This window comes from Orcinus orca, chromosome 11, assembly GCF_937001465.1.
Source record: "Orcinus orca chromosome 11, mOrcOrc1.1, whole genome shotgun sequence".
NCBI lineage: Eukaryota > Metazoa > Chordata > Mammalia > Artiodactyla > Delphinidae > Orcinus > Orcinus orca.
This window is the reverse complement of record NC_064569.1, coordinates 62,836,345-62,860,832: the sequence shown is the minus strand read 5'-3', so window position 1 is coordinate 62,860,832 and position 24,488 is coordinate 62,836,345. Positions and strand designations below refer to the sequence as shown.

At 36.4% G+C, this 24,488-nt stretch overlaps 1 protein-coding gene across 3 annotated transcripts in view; it reads right to left on the bottom strand.

Annotated features, from left to right (window-relative positions):
• The window catches only part of NAV3 (neuron navigator 3), an 835,897-nt gene that overhangs the window by 16,979 nt on the left and 794,430 nt on the right, over positions 1-24,488 (bottom strand). For all 3 annotated transcript variants that reach the window (XM_033431322.2, XM_049694975.1, XM_049694976.1), the window contains 9 exons: positions 22,813-22,924; positions 17,263-17,384; positions 15,419-15,591; positions 13,695-13,848; positions 12,067-12,241; positions 7,078-7,175; positions 4,471-4,566; positions 4,025-4,193; positions 2,646-2,881 (listed from right to left, as the gene is read on the bottom strand). In XM_033431322.2, the coding sequence (XP_033287213.1) occupies positions 2,646-2,881; positions 4,025-4,193; positions 4,471-4,566; positions 7,078-7,175; positions 12,067-12,241; positions 13,695-13,848; positions 15,419-15,591; positions 17,263-17,384; positions 22,813-22,924 (1,335 nt within the window). The remainder of the gene's footprint in view (positions 1-2,645; positions 2,882-4,024; positions 4,194-4,470; positions 4,567-7,077; positions 7,176-12,066; positions 12,242-13,694; positions 13,849-15,418; positions 15,592-17,262; positions 17,385-22,812; positions 22,925-24,488) is intronic.

Sequence of the window (24,488 nt, the reverse complement as noted above, 5' to 3'; positions counted from 1 at the left end):
CATCAACCCCCCGAAAATAAAGTGTGGATTCTCTGACAATTTGGCAAGAATTGGCCAAATTCTCTGGCCATGACTTGGTATGCAACGTTACTGACAGCTCATTCAAATCTTACAAACCTAAAGAAACAATAAGCATTTGTTAGTTGTAGTTTGTGCTTTCTTGGTGATGAATGCCATGTGATTTGTCCATGGATTTCTTCCTATTACTGTTTACTAGCATCATTTGTTCTGTTCAAAGGCTCTTGGCAAGCTTCATTTTTCATCAGTTTGTAATAACAAAGATTAAACTGACCTCAAAATGGCACAAGTGATTTTATTCAGAAAAAGTAGAAAATAAGAGTGCTGGATATATTTGATCAAATTTTAAAGGACATATAAATTATTATTAAGAATATCTCCAAGTACTAAACATTTTTTTAACTGAAATAAAAAGAACTTATATATAACAGTATATTTTGGAGTGAGGCAAATTTTAGAACTAATGTTAAGTTACCCTACTTTATTTTAGCATGTCGAATTATATCCAAGTCAATCTATCTGATTCGAAACTTGATTTTAAGTGATTCTCCAACTTTATCAAAATGCCTGTTTCCTCTAATAAGTCTATTCTTCTCTCATCTTCCAACCCCTTGTTTTTTTCATAACAGAAATAACTTCTAAAGAGTTCTGTCACATCAACATTAAGGAAACACCAAAGAGAGCACTGAGGGTAATTAAGAGATGTCAATTCTTTCATCATTTTGGCTGAAAAGAAAACAAAATGTGCTAAAAGCTTTTAAATAAAGCTATGAGGAGACCCAGAATTCACTGGAGGCATTAAAGGTGTAGGCTGAAGCAAACAACTGTGCTCTTCCTGCTTCTGCTTAAAGAAGAGTTCAAGGCTTCCCTGGTGGTGCAGTGGTTGAGAGTCCGCCTGCCGATGCAGGGGACACGGGTTCGTGCCCCGGTCCGGGAAGATCCCACATGCCGCGGAGCAGCTAGGCCCGTGAGCCATGGCCGCTGAGCCTGCGCGTCCGGAGCCTGTGCTCCACAACGGGAAAGGCCACAACAGTGAGAGGCCCGCGTACCGCAAAAAAAAAAGAAGAGTTCAATATTCTGCCTCAGGTGCCATGTCTCTCTCTACTTGAAATGAGAATGGGTGGTTCAACCACAATCCAAATAGTGTTGAGTTCCAAAGAAACATTCGGAATTCATGTGCTGTATTGAGTCCACATTAAGAGATCCCATCATGCTTTATACACACCTTTGTTCTCCTTGAAAAATACATATAAGCCAATTTTGAACAAAGATCCGTGTATGTGATGGGGGTGGGTGGTCTGTATGTGTCTGTGTGTATTTGTGTAAGAAACCGTTACAGTATTGGGAACCAAGAGCTATAGTTAATAACTGCAGGCAACCCTTAGGTGGTGCTTGCTACTTGTACTATTCTCTCCCTCTCCCTGCTTCTATCTGTCTGTCTGTCTGTCTCTCTCTCTATCTCTCTCTCTCTCTCTCACACACACACACACACACACACACACACAGATACTCACCCATTTAGTCCTTACCACAACCCCACTATTTTTTCCCATTTTACAGCTGGGAAAAGTAAGGCACAAAGAAATTTAACAATCAGCCCTAGGTCCCACAGTTGGTCAGTGATATGGACTTAATGAACTACTCCTTTAAGAAATTTTTGTTCACTAAATTAAATGTCTTGTTTATGTCAAGAATCCAGTGGGTTTGGGTTGCTTTGGGGAGTCATGTTTCTTTTCTAAAAATTTGCAGGCCAGAGGTTTCTGCGAGACTGGGTCAGTTTAGATCATCTAACCAGGTTATCTCTAGAAAAACAACAGAACCCAGTATCATCTGGATATCTTCAAGCTATTGCTTATACCAGATGTAGTTTCCTAAGAGAACCTTAGGTTGCACTGATTGAGAATGTAAGTAACTATAGGCAAAAATAGTCCAGTGTTAGGAATATGTTAGGCATCAACTATTTCCTTCTTAGGATTCTTTATTTCACTGTGAATATACGAAAGTACTGGCTGGGTTTTATAGCCCCTCATGCCTATTTAAGAGCTGAGAGCACTCAGGATGATTATGGTACATTAAACCTTAGCAGATGGTGAAATGGAATATTGTTCAATTTCCTAAGGTTCCTCAGCAGAAATCCTATAGAAATATGATGTAAACAAATTGCTGCTCCCAGAATTTCTGCTTAGAATATATTAATTACACCCAAATCCCCATTGCTGCAACATCCCAGTTAATTCCTACTTATTTATTATGACCTAGACCAAGTATTGGCTTTTATAAAGCTCTGATTCCTGCAGGAAGAGTCATGGCCTCTTGTTTCTGTGGTATTTGCATGGATCTCTTTCTGCTCTAATACTTCCTAAATGATGTCTACGAGAAATCAGACAACAGAGACTCTGTCCTTTTCTTCTGTCCATTCTCAATGCTTGTGAATCCCTGATACCTGAATGTCACTGAGCAGTCTTGTTCAAATTCATGAAATAGGGTTAGTCATTCACCAGATTCTAGTTTCAGCCGAAGAGCCGGCTATGTTTCCATGTACAATATGGAAGTTTCATATAATCTTAAAGCTTAGCTGCTTAAGACACGGATAAATAGCAGCAGTTGTCTTAGGAGCCTTGACTTACCTTACTAGACTTGTGGTCCACATTAAAAGTGGCAATCGCATCCTCTGTTTTTTTCCTCCCAGATTTGGTTATTACATATTCAGCAAGTTTGTTTGCTAAATAGGTCTTTCCAGTACCACTAGGTCCTGAGAGTATAATTCTGTGATGCTCCATCAACAAGTTAAAGTACCTTTGGGTAATTGGTTTAGGAATCAGCGTATCAAAAACAAAACTGTCCAAACTGTTTTCTTCTACCCCTGAAGGGAGAAACAAAGGGAAGAGTGTGGCTTATTGTTCTACATAAGCTTGAAATTAAAATAGAGTGTCAACTGGCAACTGGGCTTTGTTAGCCATTGGAATGCAGTCCTTGCAAGATACTTTCCTTGACATTTGATCCCACGTGTGTTGCTATTTTAAGACACAAAACATCAGTAATAAGGCAGAGTGAACATCCAAATGAAAGCAGGTTTTTCCTCTTTGCTTAGACTTCCCTCGTCTATTTCATGCTTCTCACTTTATGTTTCCACAAAGAGATGGAAGCATTACTATGAATTCTATCATAAAATCCTCCTTCTCTTTGAAGGTGGTAGTTAAGAATAAATGTAAAAATTAAAAGTATAAAAGTGTGTATGTTCTTCTCTTTTTCTTCCTCTTTCCTCCTTCTCTTTATTTCCCTCTAGCTCTCATTATACATCCCAGCTGTACCACCCCTTAAGCTTTTGAAGAATATAAATAAAATAGGTATTTGGTAAGGAATTAAGAAGGAGAGCAACAGTTTCTCCTTTTACTCACCCAATTACCTTAATCATAAAATCAAATATTGACAAATCCCTCTATTAATCTATAGTTTATATAGATGTGTTCTGACTCTTTAACATATATGAACAAGGAATTATGGATACAAGCATACTTTAGATATTCCATTTGCCTAGAATTAGTCACATTATTCAAAGCAAAGAGAATTTCTCATCCCTGATTCTTAACTTCCATTCTCTATCCCCAGTGGGTACTTATTGGGTATACATATTTTAAAATTAAAGGTAAAAGAATGAATATATTACCTTGGAATATGCAATAAACTTTTTGAATCTCCCCTAAATCTAAGATGATAATGGGGAAAATCTAGAAAATTGAAATTCGCTACATCACATTTGTTTTTCTGAGTGTTGGAGAAACTTCGAAATTACATCTCAAAACTCAAAGAATTTCATTTACTTGGATTTTTGTGTTTTTAGTAGGATTTTAGTGTTTTAAATATAAATACAGCTCATATCATATCAAAATTATCAAAGTGGTTAACATAGTTTTCAAATATGAAAATTTGAAGGGAAACTGCAAAAAAGAAAAGAAAATAAATGTTGGTAAAAAAATACAACTGTGCTTTTCATTTTTATTCTTACCTTTCAGGTTCACAGTGATGATGTTATTATCGCCGACAAGGTATCCACAAGGCAGCAGTTCAGGCACTTCTAGGTTATGGGATCTAATTAAATCTCCTATACAGTAGCTGGCAATGCAGTCAGAGCTCAGACCAAGGCTAGTGGATGTATCAATTCGGAATACATATTCCTGAAATGGTATACACAAAAAATGAAAGTCAAAACAGAGGTCCAACTCCTCTACAACAAATACAAAACTCATGGGGATGTGAAGCTAGCTATCAAGAATTTTAGAAATGGGTAATATAAGAACAATTAATATCAAACAGCATAAAGAGAGAAAACTTTCCTTAATATTTGAAATGGAAGAGAGGAAAAGCAGATATCTCTATGCCATTAAAGCTAAGGGAAGCATCCAAAATGAAACACATTTGAAAATTAATATCAGGATGTCTTGCACAACTTACCTTAAAGAGACGTCTAATTACACCATCTAAGACATCCCACTTGGTTTTTCCACTGACACCAATGGATCCTATCAAATATGCCTGAGACTTCTGATCCTAAGTAAGAACAAAATAAAACAAGATAAAATCCAACTGTGTGTCTTTTTTTATTATGATATCTTCTACTAAAAATATTAATATTAGTGGTGATTAACACTAAAATATATATTAAACCTATGGGTTTTATAATAACAGACATACACAGTGGATTATACAAAATACCCCAACAAACAAACAAACTAACTAACAAAGTAACAGGATAGCAACAAAAACAAGAGAGAAAGAGATTAGATGAAGTGGTATGGTCAAGGAAAACTGATTCATGACCTGTTCAGTAGAAGGGAAAGGGCCAGGAGAGAACAAGTCTTCCGTTTTAATGCAGTGGGTGCATTCCTGAAGAGAAGCAACTTGGTAGGAGGGAAATAGTGATAGAGATGGAACAGAACTATATCATGAGTCCTAGAGCCCCATCTTAATGTTTTTGTGATCTTATCTTTGTTAAGTCCAAAACTCAGTCTGTTTTTTTATTTAGGTTATCTCTAATATCCAGTCCAGTTTTGAAAAATAAGTTATCCATGGTAGTATGGCATTCACATATTCACAACACAGGTCCCATTTTGAATGTATCAGAAAATTCAATATTTAGAAGAACTTGCCAGGGAATCCTACAGGACTCATTTTGTCAAGCAAAGAACTCCTTTATAAGACAAACAAATGTCCCAAATTTATCGTTTTTGTAGGATGGGATTTTGAGGAATTTCTACATATATTAGAAAAGTAAGCAATTCAATTTATAGTCTAACTGAAGCCGTTTTTATGTTGACTGGAATGGTTACATGAGATAGTGATCATGACACCAGTATATATAATTAGACAGTTGATATATCACAATCCTGATTCTAGTCACCAACTTGCATAGTCCTTAAGAGGTGGAAAAATAACTGAGTCAGGTGTTAGAAGACATGGATTCCACAACACACAACATCTACCATGTAATTAAGAAATGTGATGTTAGTTCAAGTCACTTAGCTGGCTCAGAGCCTCAATTTCTTCATCTGCAACATTTAACTTTATAAGGGTAAATGATTATCAGCACTATTTAGATATAACCTGAAGCCAATATCTGTTACAGAAAAAGTTGAGAAATTCACAGCAAACCATTCTTATTTTGTAACAACTGTTATAGACTGAATGTTTGTGTCCCTCCCCCCAAATTCATATATTAAAGCCTCAACCCCCAACTGATGGTATTTGGAAATGGAGCCAGCAGGAGGCAATAAGAGCTAGATTAGGCCATGAGAGTGGGTCTCTCATCATGGGATTAGTGGCCTTCTAAGTAGGGGAAGTAGGAGACATCTCTTTCTCTCTCCCCAAGTACAAACACTGAAGAAAGTCCAAGTGAGGACACAGGAAGAAGGCAGTCATCTGCAACCCAAGGAGAGAGCCCTCACCAGGAACCAAATCAGCCAGCACCTTGATCTTGGACTTAATAACTGTGAGAAAACAAATTTCTGTTGTTTAAGCCACCCAATCTATAGTATTTTGTTATGGTAACCCAAGAAGACTAAGACAACTACTTTCCAATGTTCAAAAATATTATCTTTCAGAATTATTCTGAAAAAGAAAACTTGTTTTACAGCGTTATTGTAACTGAGTCAAAACGGACATGCATACAGTGCTTTTAAGCAGCTGCTTTCAAATCAGAGATCATTAGACTATCTAAGCTTCACTGAGACTATTACAGTCTTTTACATAAAGACCCACTTGGGAAATTCAGGCACAGATCTGCAGCTCAAGCAGAAAGTTTATGGCATTAGAATTCTTGGAATATATGCTCAGTGTAAAAATTCACAATTGCTAGCTCACTTTTCAAACTTCAATAATCTTAAAATTCTAAAGATTTTTTTGTTTTTCTGTCTGATAAAACAGAAAAAAACAGAATTGGGTACTTATAAATTTGTAGTTTTGGCCACTGAACTACAATTTCAACTTGAAATAATAGTTTTAGTTTCAAGAAGAGGCTAGGGTCAGAATGGTATTGCCAATTTGAAGGCAATATCTGATTCCAGAAAAATTAGAATATTTGCCTTATCATCTAAGACCTTGCTTTAAAATGATACACACAAGTAGCGTCAATGGAATTTGTCATAGTGAGTTCAATAAAATATATCTTTCCAGTGTCTAGAAGAGCCATATAACTTATAGTCTCTTCTTTGTACAAAGACTGTCTTGGCAGCTCTAGCAACATGTTTCTATACATCATAAATATCACCTGTATTTAGTTAGACAAAATGTTAATGTCAAAGAAAGCAATGTGCTTTTTTGGTTTTAGAAATGAGGGTGGCTGACAGCCAATATTGTTTTCAGTGAATGAACGTGACATACTGAGACACATTTTTACCTATAGGATGATGTCATTTCTTTCGAGTCCCTAACTTTCATGCTTTTATAATAGATTAGGCCAATGCCAAGACAAACACTGCTGATAGTATATTTATGACAAATACTTATTTGATTCATGGTCATTCTCATCTTTTAGTAATAAAGAACTTAAGGTTAAAGAAATACCTTGGCTCGACCGTAGCCCTTGCTTATGGAGACTATAATTTTCACGCTGCGGCCATCTTTATGTCCGGTTGCATCACCAGCATCATCGAGCAAAATATCTACCAAATTTTCAAAGAAACATACACAAACACACACACATACAATAGAGTCACATTAGCTTGGATGTCTTTACTGTCATCGTTTTCTCCCTCATAGTTTTACATCTTTCGATGGGAATATTCAGATTTTCTGCCAGCCATTCTAACCTAACTGGTTTGAAAAACCTCAGCTTCCAAGAAGATGAGTGACTGTGTTGGGTTAAAGTTTCCATCTAAGAATTTATTTCTGCTTCCAAAGATCTTCACCCAAGTGTTGGGCACCCATTGCATTTAGATGAGGAAATAAGGGGTTTCCTTTTTTCTATTATGCACAGGTCTGAGTAATACCTGAGTAATAGTTACCATTATAACTGTGACAAACTGAAAAGCAATCTGAGTTTTCTATCCAACCGTAAACATCCAAGCTCATCACCCATGTAGTTATGAATGCAAAGGTGGTGAGACTGACTGGCAACTGAAACGATTTTCAAGCATTTGGCACATTCCCTGCTATATGACTACTCACCTTGTATCGATAATTTTAGGTAATGTTTTGAGTTTCAACCACGGCATTATACTTCCCCGCAGAAATATATTAATTATTGCTTCCCTGCTCTTTATGCTTATAGCTTCAAAACCAAAATAATACTTCTAGTAATCAGCTAAGAGTTACAGAAGCATGATAAAGCTAGCTAACCTTTAACCCACCAACCTTAAAATGTGATTAAAGATTAATTTTCAAAATATATGAGATTAATGTCCAGTTTGGAGAATGATTAAGGCAAACTATCCCACATATATGTTTTCATTTGACAAGGATGCTATTATGTTTAATATGAAGATAGTTTTCTGGGGACAAAGAAAACTTGGTTACGTGTTGAAGAGTACATGTGCCAGGTGACAAGAGGACTCAACTGCTCAAAGTGTAAATTTAGAGAGCCAAGGACTGTGACTGTGCCATTATAGAAGCAACAATTTCATCAAGTGCCTTCTGAAAATAAAATGCTTCTATTATAATACATAATAATAATATATATAATAATTAGGAATATGCAATTTTGCAAAGGAAGGAGTTTAAAAAATGCCATAACACCGTAACAATCAAAAGCACATTTAGAGTTTAAGGAATATGGAGTTTTTTGGCTAGAAATTTAAAAATTGTCAGACAATCTCCCTTACTGAAATTTATTTATTTTTTTTACTAGATTAACATCCTCCCAGTCTCTCACCATTCTTCCTATCCAACTCAAACCTCTTCCTTAAGTGTCATTTTAATTCTCTTCTTGCTCCTTTTCTCAAAAGTTTAAAGTGGCTTATCGTTCACATCTAAATATCTTGTAATTCATGACCAAATTACCTCTTTAGTACTTTGCTCAATTATTCATAACTTCATAAATATTCAAAAATATTTATTTTTAGCTGACAGTTTATTAAGCATCACAGAAATCAGGAGCTGTGGATTTCCCTGCTGGAGCTGTGGTTAAGAATCTGCCTTCCAATGCAGGGCCATGGGTTCGAGCTCTGGTCTGGGAAGATCCCACATGCTGCGGAGCAGCTAAGCCCGTGCGCCATAGCTACTGAGTCTGCGCTCTAGAGCCCACCAGCCACAACTACTGAGCCCGCATGCTGGTACTACTGAAGCCCGTGTGCCTAGAGCCCGTGCCCCGCAACAGGAGAAGCCACCGCAACGAGAAGCCCACGCACCACAACAAAGGGTAGCGCCCACTCGCCGCAACTAGAGAAAGCCCACACACAGCAACCAAGACCCAACGCAGCCAAAAATAAATAAATAAATGTATTAAAAAAAAAGAAATCAGGAACTGTGTTGGGCATTGGGAGTGAATACCATGGTGAGAAGGAAGATGAATTCCCTGCTCTTTTGGAGTATACATTCTCAAGAAGGTAATCTTTAATGTTTTAAGTGCTTTAGCAAAATGAATACAGTAGTTAAGAGTCAGGCACTGGAATCATCCAGATCTGGGCTCAAATATTAGCTCTATCACTTATTGGATGCATAATCTTGAAAAGTTATCATGATCACTTTCCTAATTCTTGGGGCACAAAAGCACCAGCTTCGTAGGGTTATTGAGAACATAATAGAAAACACTTTTAAAGCACTTTATCCTCCGTGTTTAGTAAGTTTATCTGTTCTAACCATTACTCCTTTTCCCTGTGTGTTTATTCTAACTCCTTATGTTGACAGTGGAAGGAGCACATCATGACTCACTCTGGGTGAGTGAGTCAATGTACACCCCCCCACCCACAGTACATTGACGGGATGATCGCCTGAACAAACAACTCTGAGTAAATACAAATAACAGCCAGTTTGAGATAAGGGTTCTCTGTGTTGTTTCATGGAAAATAAGTTAGAGTCCTCTGTCAACATTTTGAAAAAAGATTTGCCATTCTGGTTACAGTCAAGTGAAATTCTGACAAAAACTGAAGGTGTTTCAAACTTCTGTCTTCACTGGATGTACGGAACATGCACTATTATTTCAGGAACTGGACATTTGTCAATTAGCCTCTCTCCTGCCTACTTCTTTTTTTAAAAAAAACCCATGAACTCTAGAAACTTTTTCTATTAAAAAGTCTCAGCATAAAGGCACTTTTGATTTCCAATTTTGAACCCACTAAACAAGAGTGAAGGCAATGAAAACTTGACTTGAAAAGTATCCTAGTCAAGTGATGTCAAGTGATTTACATTTTTCTTGCTAGTTCAGACACAAGTATCGCTACTGAAAAATAGTTGAGGAAATAAAATAATATAGGACTAAAAATAAACCATGAAACGGGTAATTATAAAGCACATTTTTGAAAAAAAAACACCTCTCCTCACCAAATTGCCCCAAATTCTGAATCACGGCCATCAGTTAGGTGGACACAGAAAATGTAAATTTAATTTCTTTGATTTTATATTTATCTTTATGAGTCCTAGTCTTTCCTAGACATTCATTTTGGTTTCATTTTTATATGGCTGTTCTTCCTAAACTACCTTCAGTACTAAATTTGCCTCCTTCAGGCCTTATCATATTTCCATAGGCTAAACCAAAATCATGTAACAGGCAGTAAAATCCCACCATTAAGCCATCCTATAAGGTACCAGTCCTTTTCTCTCCTTAGAAGTGAAGCTCCAGGACGTAGGCAGGCACTGACTGCCACTAGGTGTGGCTCCTACCTCACCTCTCTCAGGTTCATCACCGGCAAGCCAATGTATAGGATGTGACTCAGGACTCTCAGATTCTATACATTTAAAACTTTTGTTCTTTCTTTTTTCCCGTCTTTTGAAGAATGTGGATGATAACACTTCATAGACAACTTACACACTCAAGTTATTACCATATTTCTGTAGTTTTATTTTACCTAATGATTTATAAGCTCATTTAATTATGACATCTGTTTTTTCTTAGCTACCAATATTTCTTTTACTTGATGAGTATTCTCAAAATTCATTTTCCTTCCCCAGTCACTGCCAAATGGTATAAACGTTGTTTTCATGAACTTCAGGAAATTCCTACTTGCCTTTTAGTTTCTAGTTACCTTTTATAAGAAGAAAGCAAGTATGCATTTGGGCCATTCATTTTACACCATGAAGGGCAGATGTAATTAGTAGAATTTTTAAAATTCTGACCTTTTAGAAGCAAGAGATATGATTCATTAAAATATCATCAATATCAGCTTGCTGTATTTCTTTTTTTTTCTTTTTCGTTTTCATCTTTATCTTCTTTTTCTATATTTTGGTGTAATTTAAGGCAAGCCATGAAGTTTCTCAATTCTATCATGGGATCTAAAATTGCCCAGGAACATGTATACATATTATTGGTTTCCAAGCGTCATCTAGTGGCTGTGCTTTGCAATCACTGCAGATCCTCATGTAAATCTTTCCTCAGCTAAGTCTTATATACATAGAATGATTCGATGCCATAGGAGCACTTATACTTTATAACTGAATAGTTCATCAGCTATTAAGACAACATTATGTCATATGATTCTATTTGCAATTGAATAAAACTGTACCCTTGTTCCATCATTAGTACCATTGAATACAATAATAGAATCCAGTGTGTTCTTTTTGTTTGTTGAAAATCTAATAGAGCTGCAGTCTGGGTGATGTAGTAGCATTATGTTCTCCCTGGGCCACATCATGCAGGATCATCTAGTCAAATTTAGGAATAGGTCCTGATACACTTGTATACGGGCTTCGTACACTTAAAACACTATAAAATTGCATGGGGTTCTGAGTATTATATTCATTAGTACTAACAATCATCACTGAGAATATTACTTTCTCATCCTATTTGTAACCCTGGAGGAAGTACTTCTCAAACACAAGTAACTGTTTTAAAAAATGATATGAAAACCATATCTCTATGTCTTTTTACTCTTTCACACAGAATGTTCTTTTAAAATGATAATGAAGGGGTTTCCCTGGTGGCACAGTGGTTGAGAGTCCGCCTGCCAATGCCGGGGACACCAGTTCGAGCCCTGGTCCGGGAGGATCCCACGTGCTGTGAACCAGCTGAGCCCGTGCACCACAGCTACTGAGCCCGTGTGCCACAACTACTGAGCCTGCGCTCTAGAGCCCGTGCTCTGCAACAAGAGAAGTCACCGCAATGAGAAGCCCGCGCACCGCAACGAAGAGTAGCCCCCGCTCTCCACAACTAGAGAAAACCCATGTGCAGCAACGAAGACCCAACGCAGCCAAAAATAAATAAATAAAAGAAATTAAAATGATAATGAAGTAAAATAAATTTATAAGAGGAAAAAGGACTATTTCTGAGAGCTAGGACGTTAACATTTTTAAGAGGGTATGGGTGAGAGCTGCAGCTTGGGTAAGGGTCTCCAAATTCGAGGTCTCCGGGCTTGTGAAGTCAGAGGCATGCTTTGATTCAGGCAGGTGTGTGCACAAAATCACCTGAGGTAACAGACTCCGTGATGTTCAAATTGTTCAGAGAGAGTCCTAAGGACTGGCGTGAGGATGAGGAGGAAGTGCTACTTGCGGACTCAGACGGGGGCCGAGCTGGCTTCGCAGCGTTCCCCGTTTCTGCCTTCAGCCGGTCGTTTTCAGCCTTCAGTATTTCAATCTCATTCTGTTGTGAAGATGGAAAACATGAAAAACATAGAGCTAGCCTGATTGAGAAAAGGGTACCAACTCTTTTAACAGGGTCAATCGGTTCATGTATTAAATAAACCATGTGGTGACATATTAAATAAACAAACATAAATTATGAAAACAGGATTTCCTTCCAAAGAAGGAAAAGGAATCCCTTTCTCTGTCTCTCACATACACATATTCGGCTATTCACAAATACACACACTAACCAGTAGAATTTTTTATAATTTTTAAAAAATCTATCATATACTTGAGGAGTTTTCCAAATATGACATGGTCTTATGTGAATTAAGAATAACATAATTGAAGAGTTCATACCATTTCTCATTTTAAAAGTAAACATACACACTACTACATATATAAAAATAGATAACCAACAGGGACCTACTGTATAGCACAGGGAACTATACTCAATATTTTGTAATAACCTATATGGGAAAAGAGTCTGAAAAAGAATATCTTTTTATATCTATATCAAGCTATATATGTATATATATATTCAGTTATATACATATAACTGAATCACTGTGCTGTACACCTGAAACTAACATGACATTGTAAATCAGCTATGCTTCAATAAAATAAAAAATTTAAAAAAACTTAAAAAAAAATTTTTAAATGAAAGTAATGTTAAAATCTCATAGAAAATAATACTGTTTGTAATACTCTGAATTCAGTAAAACAGTAATAGTAAAACAAAAATAATATAAATAAGGTGATTTAAAATTACCACCTCAGGATCCTAACTAACGTCTGAAAAAGGTTTTTTTCCTTCAAAATGGGGCACTAAGCTCATAAAAACAACACAAGCCTATTGATGAATATATCCATTGGCAGATGAATCTGCTCAGCAATGAGCTTTTCCTATTTCAGTCATCTTGTGGTACCAAGCGATTACTGGTTGACCATAATAAAACGAAAGTCTGAGCACAGACTGATTCTGAATTTAGCCCTCAGATGCTTCCAAAAAGTAGAAAAGCTTTACTTCTACAGATGGCATTCTATATCACACTTACTTTCATATTTAGAAAGCTTGTGTTATATTTCTGTTGATTCCTCATTACGTTTGTTTTTCAATAGAAAACAGGTAAGGTCAGATTTCAAAAGAATAGGAAAAAGTTACCATAAGGGTAAATCATGGAAAAGTGAAGAAGCAAGGGCTGTAATAGTTTCTCTAAAACCTTAGCTCTAGTACAGTGCCTTCAATGGTCCTTGAGTGCAACTGGCCAGTTTGCACTTCCACTTCCAAACCTGGATTTGACAAAATTCTCCATCCAGTATTGAGAAATGAGGTGCAGAGACTGAATAAACAGAGTGCATTTCCGAAAAGGATTTAAACATGAGATTTGCTTTTATAATAACTAAGAGAAGAGAATAAGCAGCATTTTAAATCTCTCCTGTTTGTCCCCTGAAGGTGCTTTCGGACCGACCTGCATCCGGTTCATGGCTTCTCGGATCTGATCGAGATGATGAGCAGAGCTGAGGGCCTCCAGCCGAATATCCGTTAATTTTAATTCCTTTTCTCTGAGCTCACTCTTCAGCTGCAGAATTATCTCTGCCTCAGCCTCTGTGCATTCACAGATCCTGAAGAAAGAAACAAGCACAAAATCAGTGGTTGGTGAAGCCAGAGGATTATGAAAGGCAATGCTTCTTTTAAAAGCTGAACTGCAATATTATCCAGCAGGTACATAGATTATTTGCTGCTGGCAATACCTAGAGAAAAGGAAAAAGAGTTTTACAGACAGTAATACATTCACAGGTTCAAAACTGAAAATAGTAGCCGTCCCTTTTAATCTTTTCTTCCTATTTTCTGAAGTTTAAAAACAATCTATCTTTACTGTATATAAAGTGATCCTCAAAATTCCCTTGTTGCTGATGTTTATGGAGCTGAAAAGTCATAATATTACTACATCTCATTCTACCATTTTTCAAGGGACTTGAGCCTCTATTTGCAACATGAAATTTGTTTAAAGCAAAGTTATTATGTCCTTAAAATGTTGATTTCTTGTTTTGTAAAATTTTGCAAAGAATAACCTTATTTGCCACAATACTATCTTCAGGTTACGATCAAATTCAATGTAAATATTGTAGAAAATAAATCAGGGAGATTAGTTTTGGATATTTAAATAATGGATGAGTGTTATATAATCCTCCTGGTAGGCTCAGCTGATTTAGGAGATCAGCTAATGAAACTGAATCACAGGTTTCAACCCAAATGAGCAGGCTACTTGGGGGCTGCCTGAAGGTAATATACATTATATCCTATTGTTGTTCTATAGACAGCTTTGTAGGAAGTATGTCAAAAGAATCTGTTTTATGTTAATGAATATCTTTTCCATTTAAAATGTGAGGACTCATTGCTGGTCACAAAATGATAGTGCTATGTTCTTTCCTCTAAGTCAGGAAATTATACAGGGTGTACAAGGGTCTTAAATGGTTCTAATAGTGGCCCTGCTTTATATGAGTTCTGGGTGAGCCACTGTCTTGGGCACACAAGGAAATCTCATTTAAATAGTATATAGAACAAAGAGAATTATCAGAGCACATGGTTTACATTCTAAATGTTTTATTCTTTCTTGTAACATCAACTAGTGGGATACTATAAAAAAATTATGCTAGATTATCTAACACAATTAAAGAACAAAGGATTGAAGTTTGGCTTGAGGAAACCAAATTTTACTTCCAAAACAGGAGGACAGAGAAGGTAGTCATTGTTGAAATGCATGCGAGTGATTTTAGAAAAAGCAAGAGTGAACACTGCTTAGGTTAGAACCAGGATCTTTGCAGTTTTCATGCATCACACTCCATTTTACCGGGATCTATGCTTGTAGATCACAGGGCCATTTTGCCGTTTCTTTGGTGGCCAGACAAGGGGTAACCTGCATTTAATGCACAGTTAGACAGATACATGGACAAATGCAAGTGAAAAGAAGTGAAAATAATAACTTAGAAAAGGGGAGAATGAGATCAAGAACACTCAATTTCTAATGTATGGAAAGCAGAAGAGAAACAAATGCTGTCTGCTATTCTAAGGAAGATCTGAAAATAATTGGTATAGAGATGGTGCTGCAGTTCCATTTAGAACACAGATCTAGGCTTGGCCTGAAGTTGTCTTTAACAAATACTTCCGCAACCGGCAGAGGGAGCGACTTACGCTGAGGCAGACTGCGAGGGCTTCATGGAGGCTGACCCACAGTCACCCGCATTGTGGGGCAACTTGGGGGACGCTGGAAGGGACGAATCAGTAAGCTCTTCAATGTCCGAATGTGAGGATGGAGGCTTGGTGGACTTTTTCTTCCCAAAGGCTTGTTTGAATGAGCTTCTCAGCTGCAAGAAGGACAGAAATTACCTTCCTTGTCTATTTGCACTGGGGGCATCTTGCTTTGGGCCGTTAGTTTGCAGGTGCCATCCTAGCCACTGCCTGGGGTCAGTATGTATAAGCAAAGGATTAACAGCTGCAGCACAGTATCTCTAAAACAAAAAGATACCGTGTTTTGTGTTTTTGTTTTATTCTTGTATTAATCCAGCGCAGCGCAAACATGGAAGGCTTTTAACCAGTGCAGGGTCAAGGGCATGGCTGTCAGAGCACTCATTTAAAACGAAGTACCTTGAAGGGATCTCCGTTCAGAAGGCTCCTCTCTTCAAGGCAATTTGTTTTAAATGGCTGCTTTAGCGCTACAATCAAGTCAGGGCCTGCTGACAATATAAACTTAAAAAGCAAAATGAAATCAAATTCACCTAACACTTCATTAATCGTGAGTTTCTATTCAAATTTTCAGTTCCCGGACTATGAGAAACCAGAGTTGGTATGGCCTACAGCGCTATTCAGAAAGTAGTTTTACTTCTCTTTAAAACTGGAGATTAAAATGAAAAGACACAAAGAAAAGACATACAAGGTAACCTGTTTTTAAAAGGTATAAAAGCCTCCTGCCAAAATGAATAGCATTCATGCCAAGGGTGGGTATTTTTATAGATGCATGCCAAATTGTCCATGGTTTATATTCACCTCACTTCCTCTAGAGTTCACCTTGCAGAAACATGAAAGAGTGTGGAATTACAAATCAAGGGAATGAAGGCTGATCAGTATTTTAAAATATTACCTACATAAACATTTTTTTAAAACAGAAAAGATATTTCTCTCATTCTTTACAGAAAGCACTCCAGTAAAATCCTCTGCTAGTTATATTTTGGATTTCATCAAGAGTTCTACTTATTTAACATCTACTTTTCTTGCATGGCATTAAAAGAAATCCTTTACTTCATTGTTTTTAAACATTTTGCAGTGATAGCATCTTCCCTCAGTTTTTTCAGCAATTACTTAATATCATAAATTCTATCTCTAGCAAACTTAAGGGACAGTTCTGTTAAAGTACATTTTTATATTTATCCTATGTTCTTTTGGTAGAAATACATACAGTCGCTTTCTTATACAGTGACACTTCATTCACGCTATAAACCCTGTTGATGCAAGGGGTGGAGAGGCTTTCAAGGTCTCTTCTTTCCCTTTTACTTTTTTTATTCCATTTTTTCTCCACTTCCACCATCCACCAGCACCACCACCATCACCACCATCAGCATCACCATCATCTTTTTCTTCTTCTTCATCTCTACCTCCACAGTAAGCCCCTGCTCGGAGCCATTTATTTATACATGTTACCCTATTTTTCTTTACAGTATCTCTATAAAGTCAGTATTAATTATCCAATTTTTCCAGATGAGAAAATTTAGGCTCCCCAAAAAGGTGAGGTCACTTGCCTAAGATCCAAATAGTAAGTGTCAAAGTTGGGATTCAAATACAAGTTAAGTTAGTGCCAACTCCAAAACATTTGCTCTTCAGCACCATGCTGCCCTAATCTCGGTGATGAGTGTAGCCTTTGAGGTGTCAGTCACTTGAATGAGACACTGTAAACTGCTGTGGATCTCTAAAGCCCAAAAGGAAAAAGCCTGACTCACTGTGCAGTAATAAGCTTCTGAATTAGATGAATGCTAATGGCTTACCCAGTTTTTCTTTTTCTTCTTCTTGGAGTCAGCATCGTTACCACTGCCAATGCTGGAATGGCTCGTGGCACTGTTGATACTAGAAACGCTTTCGGAGGAATGCTGTCTTCTGATGCGGAGATCTAGCCACAGATAGACAGTATCATGTTTACTCATAAAAACTTGCAATCTGAACAAACAAGACTTTTAGGCTTTCTGAGAGGAAGTCCTCTAATAAATGTCAACATGGCTTTGTACAGATTATTTCAATGCAGTTTTGGTTTTATAAGCTTAATAAAGTACAACCATATTTGCTTTAATTAACTGGGTTATCTGTATTAAGATTCAACGGGAATCTCAAGTAAGTCTGTAGCACTGGTGTTTTAATGAATTCTGAGTTTTGTCCCAAAATGAAATGCTATGCTAGTGATTTTTACTGAATACCTGGATCAAACAGCACTTCCAAAATGATTTATTCCAAATGATTTGTTCCATGGAGTAAAAGGAAACTCTTAATAGCATGATAATTAATTGTGTGTTTTTAATATTTGTCCTTTGAATAAAGCTACCAAAGCCAGATATATTAACTTTCCATTTCATGGAATCATACCTTGTTAGAGCCAAAACAAACCTTGCAAGTCATCTAAGCACTTCATACCACAGATGGAGCAATTGAAGCGCAAAGAAGTTAAGTAACGTGACCAAGGTCAAAGAGCGAATGGGGCGAAGGTCCTCAAGAGAGAATGTGGGTAGACTGCATTTGTGAATTAAACAGAAATCATACTTAAGACAGTGTAATTCTTCCATCATACCCCTAACCCCTGTCCATGACTTGGAAGAGTAATAGTAGTAACAATAATAACAGGTAATAATAAAGCTAGCTTTTACTACTCTGCTCTGGGAGTACGTAATTTTAAAGCAAACCACTGAAATGAGTGTAATTATTAAATTTTCCCTGTGGTCACGTAGCTGAAAAACAGTGGAGCCAACTTGAGACTTAGAAGTATCCTACTGTCTATTGTACTAATTGCCAGGTGATATCACCTCTATATATGCCTAAAAAGCATGGAGTGCTTCTCTAGATAATACGGTATTTTGAAGAGGATACCATTTGATACTAAATCACTTTTTGAACATACTCACTTACTCCATACAATCAGCTTATAAGATTTATTTATAGTCATTAAAGTTAAAATTGAAATGATTTCTACTCACAGTGAACTTAAGTGTTAGTGGAGACACTAATAATTCATAAAATTATTTTAAGGTCAAATATGCTTTTGGGCCATTTCTATTGTCATATATAATTGGTATCAATGCACATTATCCAAGCAAAAAAATCTCAGTGGAACTTAAAAGATGTCAGAAATTATTATATAGCTTTCAAAAAGTTCCCATAGAAATAATAGTATATAATCAAAGCTTTGCAGTTGACTAATTTAACAGTAAAATGGCTGATGGCAATGGAACTGTAACTGGTTACTTTCAAAACGTACAATAAATAAGTATATGTGTGGGTGTATAATATGCATATACATATCTCCATCCTTAATCTCATGTACATACATAACAATAAGTACTTTAATTTTTCCATTAAGAGAATAACCATGTTGAAAAATTTTACAAGAGGGTAAAAACAGAGCTGTTTTTAAGAATCCCTAGAGTTTTGTCCAAAAGTATTTTTTTTTTTAATGATGAGAACATTTACTGTTTTTGCATGTCCAAAACATTACCAGTACCAAAACCTAAATCAAGGTATTTATGTGTGTTGTTTTGATTTAACAATAAAGGAGCACAGTATCCCTTAATCAACTAATATGGAAATAATATGAATAAGTAATAAAAGAACATGTGTAGGTATCTGTGTTTTAAATTTCTGCTACAGTTGGCTATAAACTTTTCTGAACAAGATTAGTATTTTCTATTTTTCCCTTCATAACTGACTTTTACAAATAAAACAGATGTATTAAGCATTAAAGTATTCCAGAGTTTTTATTATATCCAGATTAATAAATTATATTTGACTTCAAGTAATCCCAAATTTTAAAAAGATAGGTAAATTCTTGTTAACCGTAGGTCAAAAGTAGTCCTTGGAGGTATTCGTTATGTTCAATTATGACCGCATTTCCAATAAAGATTGGCAAGAGCATAATTTCCATAATACCATGGAATGAAGGGAATGCATTTTACTTTTCTCTGGCAATTCTTTTCTAGTGTTTGTAAGTATTTGACTGAGTACATGTGGCATTGCAAAGCTCAGTAAAGAATGGATGACCAAATGAATATCAACAATCTGAATGAATGGAGAAGCTTATTTTAAAAATATCTATTTCAGTTATATGTTTATTCATTCATTCATTTTCCACTTCCCACCTTCTGCACCGACACTGTTCTAGTTCAAGCCACCAACATCACCTACCTGCTCTAAGAAAGAGCAGCTGTCCAACTCACCTTCAAACCATTCTACAAATCAGAGTTAGAGAAATCTTTTTAAAGAAAAACCTCACCATCACTCCCTTACCTGAGACTTCCCAATGATTTCCATTTTAATAAGAATAGAAAACATTTCAACTCTTGCGCAGGCTCAGCGGCCATGGCTCACGGGCCTAGCTGCTCCACGGCATGTGGGATCTTCCCGGACCGGGGCACGAACCCATGTCCCCTGCATCGGCAGGCGGACTCTCAACCACTGTGCCACCAGGGAAGCCCTCAACTCTTAAATATGGCCCAAATGTTCCTCAGTAATCTGGTCAGTACTTATCTCTCCAACCTGGTTCTACTTACTTTACCTTTGGTCATTATCTTCCTTGTATCAGTTCCATAAAGGCACTAATCTCTTTTCTGTCTCAAGACCCTCCTGGAATGCTCTTCTCTAAATATTTACAATATGCCTTGATATGAGTTTTACTACTACAGAAACACAATCTGGATATTCTATACACATTCAACCCTTTATAACTATTTGTTTTTGTTAGCTTTAAATCTTATAAAATTATTTTTTAATCTTTCTTAGCCAAGTTGAATATTAACTGTTATCGTTTTGTTCATTTTAGGTATCCCTCCCACATTTCTGAGCAAAGGAATTCCTATTTTTCAATTCCAGTAGATGTATCAAGCTACCTGTTGCCTGAGATAAAAGGAATCTTTCCAGAAAGTTTTACTTCAGTGACTTGTACCGTGGTAAAGAAAGGATTAAGCCTTTTTAAATCCCTTCTGGACCTATTTACTGACATGAAGATTTAGAACATAAGCTGCTTTATTATAGCTCTAATATAAGCTTTAAATATGCAGTAATTTTCCATGCAGCATATACATTAACTCCCCCACATGGAAAGTTGCTAAATTCTTAACAGAAGTAGCCCCTAGAGAACTAGTTTGTCCTTCAATTTAAGTATATCTCACTTTATATAACTGTTTTCCTATAAGTTAAATTTCAAGTTTTAAAAAATTGTATTAGTCCTTTCTATAAAATTTGAATAAACCCCTTTTATGCGCAAGCCATCATTACGGCCAGGATTAAGGATTAAGAAAACAGACCACCCTGCCATCGACCAGGAAAGGCAGACCATAAACAAATTAAGGCACCAAAGTGTCTTAATGCAAATTTTGATGAGGGAAGTACAGTTATTTCCAGAAACACATCATAGAGGGACCTCATATAGTTTAGGCACAAGCAGGCATGTTTAGGCTAACTCTTGCAAGATCTCAAAAAGTTTTTATGCTGAACAAACAGGGTAGAAAGTTCCAAGTAGAATAAAGAGAATATATAAAGAACTTTTGAAGAACTGAAAGAAGTTCTGCATAGCTGAAATATGAAATACACAACACGACAAAAATAGCAAGATACAAGGTCTAGAACAGTGTCTAGCACATAAATGGTAATATCAATAAATACTTGTTGAATGAACGAAGCTGGCCAAGAGAGATTATGTCATGTTAAGGAGTTAGTATTTCAACCAAAGGCAATGGGATACCTTTTAAATATATATTGTTACACAACTGCTCTGGTCTCAGTGTGAAGAATGGCATAAGGAGGTGAAAGATGAAGAGCAGGAAGGCTCCTTGAGACTTAGGAGTTTGTGGTCATAGTTCAGGGGAGATATGAGGCATGGTGATAGCAGGATCAGAGAAAAGGGAACAAGATATATTTAATGGATGGAATCAATAGAACTTAGTGATTTACTGTGTACGAAGAGGAGGATTTCTGGCCACATGGAAGGATGGTGATGCTGTTTACTGAGAAAGGAACACTGAAGGCAAAGCAGGTCTGAGAAGGAAGAAGACAAATTCAAATTTGGGGATGTTGACTTTCAGGTGACAAACAGACATCCGAAGATAACCTAATGGAGTTTTCTCTTTGGCAGCTAGATATACAGATCTGTAACTCAAGAGATGAGCCTGCCCTGGAGAGATATATTTGACAGTTATCAACACAAATAATAATTATAGGCAGAGTACTAGATGAGCTTGTACAAAATTTTAGATAGGATGAAGAGAATCATAATGTATAAAATCATAATGGAAGACAGTTTAGGACTGCATTCTAAGAAATATCAACATTTAACAAATGCATACAAACGAGTGAATCTACAAGAGAAACTGAAAGAAATTTCAAAGGAGCAGAAGAAAAACTAAGAATGTGGATGTCATGAGCATTAGAAGAAGTGAATATTTCAAGTAGGATGCAGTGGACATCAGCATCAAATGCTATTTGCACAACAAATACAATAAAAATTTTAAACTTTGTACTGGATTTAGAGTCATCTAAGTCATTATTGATGCTGGAGAGAACAGTTTTGCTGGAGTAGTGGAAAGAGAAACCACACTCCCATGGTCTGAAGTGTAACTGGCTGTTGAAGACATTGAATGATTCCAATCAAGCTTTCCCAAAATTCATCTGGAAATGCGAAGAGAGATGACAGAGCACTCAGGATTTAGGAAAACATTTTTCAGCTGGTCAAGAGTTGAGCATATTGAATGCTACTGAAAAGAGTCAGAATAGGACAACCTATGCAAAGAAAACAATGACATGACATTATCACAGAGTATTTCTTCAGTGACAATTTAAGGAGTAGGGTGGTGGCAGAGAAGATTATTTTATCATTGCTTCCAATTGCTGAAGCACAGTAATAATTAAAAATACACCAATGTTTAGTCCATTTTCTTACTGTTTTTTAAGTTCTCTACAGAAAATGTACCTTTTTATTGCCCCCACCCAGGACAAGTTGCTCCCAGTATCCACTACTTCACCATATTGATTATTGTATTTTTACATACAGATCTAGATTTCCATACTCCTTCCCAGGTTTGTTTTGCTTGAAGGCAGATATGAATACATTAACCAACCTCCTCAGAGAAAAGTGTTGGACTATAGAAGCAATTTCCTTATGGTCAGTTTGATACTGAAGCCTCCTGTTCTTAAATTCTGAGATTCTGACTGCATTAGTAGCAACTTATGTTGATATATTATAAAAGGCAGTGCGACTGAGTAAAAGCAGCTTTGCTCTAATTAATGAATAAAAATAGATTCCTAGCAGATTGGATGAAAAATGGCAAGATTTCTAAACATACCTTTGGGAGGGTGGTCTGGACCATTGAGCGCTCCCTGAATGGCTGCCTGGGCAGCAGAGTTCTGGGCCTTCAGCATTTCAATGGTTTCTCTTAGTTCGATCAGTTCAGACTCCTGTGAAACAAAGAGAATTTAGGAGCTTTAAAAGTAAAAGATTCTTATTCATAGCTCACTATCAAACGAGTTTGATTTTATGTAGTGCTAATGTCCTGGTAGATTTAGATGCGTGGCTTACCTTTCAAGTTGTGTCTTACAACCTCTTACTTGTAAATGTAAGAAGGTAAATGCAATAGAGAATTAAAAAATAATGTCTTGGTTATTCTCTTATACATGTGGTCTGAACAGTCTTTATTTCTTTAAAAGGGTGGTACCCAGAGCTGACCAGTACCATATAAAGCAAGATATCACACTGCTCATTTCAGATACCAAACTTATTAATACTACCCATGATTATATTACATAGATAAATACTATTATTGCATTGGTACATCATATTGCATTTACTGTTAACTGGAAACCCTGAGTTTTTGTCAAATGAGTGATTTTAGATTTTCTCATTTATTTTGCCCTTAGGAAATAGATTCTTTACATTCAAGAACAAAACCTGGAATTAATTCCTAACTCACTCCTATTAAATGCCATATGTCATCTTAGATTCTGGCACTGTTCATCCAACAAAATTCCTACTATGAAGATCTAGTTTCACCAAGCCAAAGCAATACAGGAATTTTAAAAAAGTGAATAGAAATATATGTAATGTATAGTCCTTAAAATAGTTAAATTAGTTTAAAAGTTTACAAATCAAATTTTTATAAAACACCTATTTTCTTATTGAATTAAGCGTAATTTTAAGCTATGTCTCAACGAAAATCCGTGTATAAATTTGATCTCCCATAGTCATTTAAATGAATATCTTTATCAGAAATAAAGGACTCACTATTAGGAAGATAAGATAACAGCACCAACACAACAACAAGGAACTGGAGTGCTGTTTCAGCAGAAGCAATATTTCCATCAGGAGCACAAATACAAGGAGTATCCTTCTTAGCAGTGATAGCAAGCCTAAAAATTAGAATTTTTGTCAGCCTCTGGGGGGGAGAATTCCTCCATAACGTGTTTGTCATTCATCATTTTCTCCATTTTCTTTCTTCGGCAGAAAGCCAAAGAATCAGGCTTGGGTTCTTCACTCCATGGTAAGCAGTTTATCCCTACTTAATGTCTCCCAGTATATATGAAAAAAGGCAGGACCATGACAACTACCTCTGCAGGAAACTGCTTCATACATGAGAATGTCCAATGACTATTCCAGCCTTAGACACTTTTTTAGAAAAAAGATAGATGGTGCTAACTGAAACGATATCCAAGTTTGGAATAGATACTTGGCATCTCACGTATCTATCTTCTCTGAGTATCTGGCATATTCCTGATAGAAGACAGTTAGGTAGTTTTAAAAAACAAACCCTCTTATAGACTTTTAATAGCTTATAAGTCAAAGAATCTCATAATAGAAAATCAATAGCGACCTCCTGGATTCATAGATGGATCTTCAGATACTTGAGTATAATTTCATTTGCATTTATTTATCATAAAGGAAAAAGAACAGGTTTGTGAAAACTGCCAATACCATGACAAATTCAAATACAATTCATCATAATTTCTCAGTCTCTCCGAGTTTTAT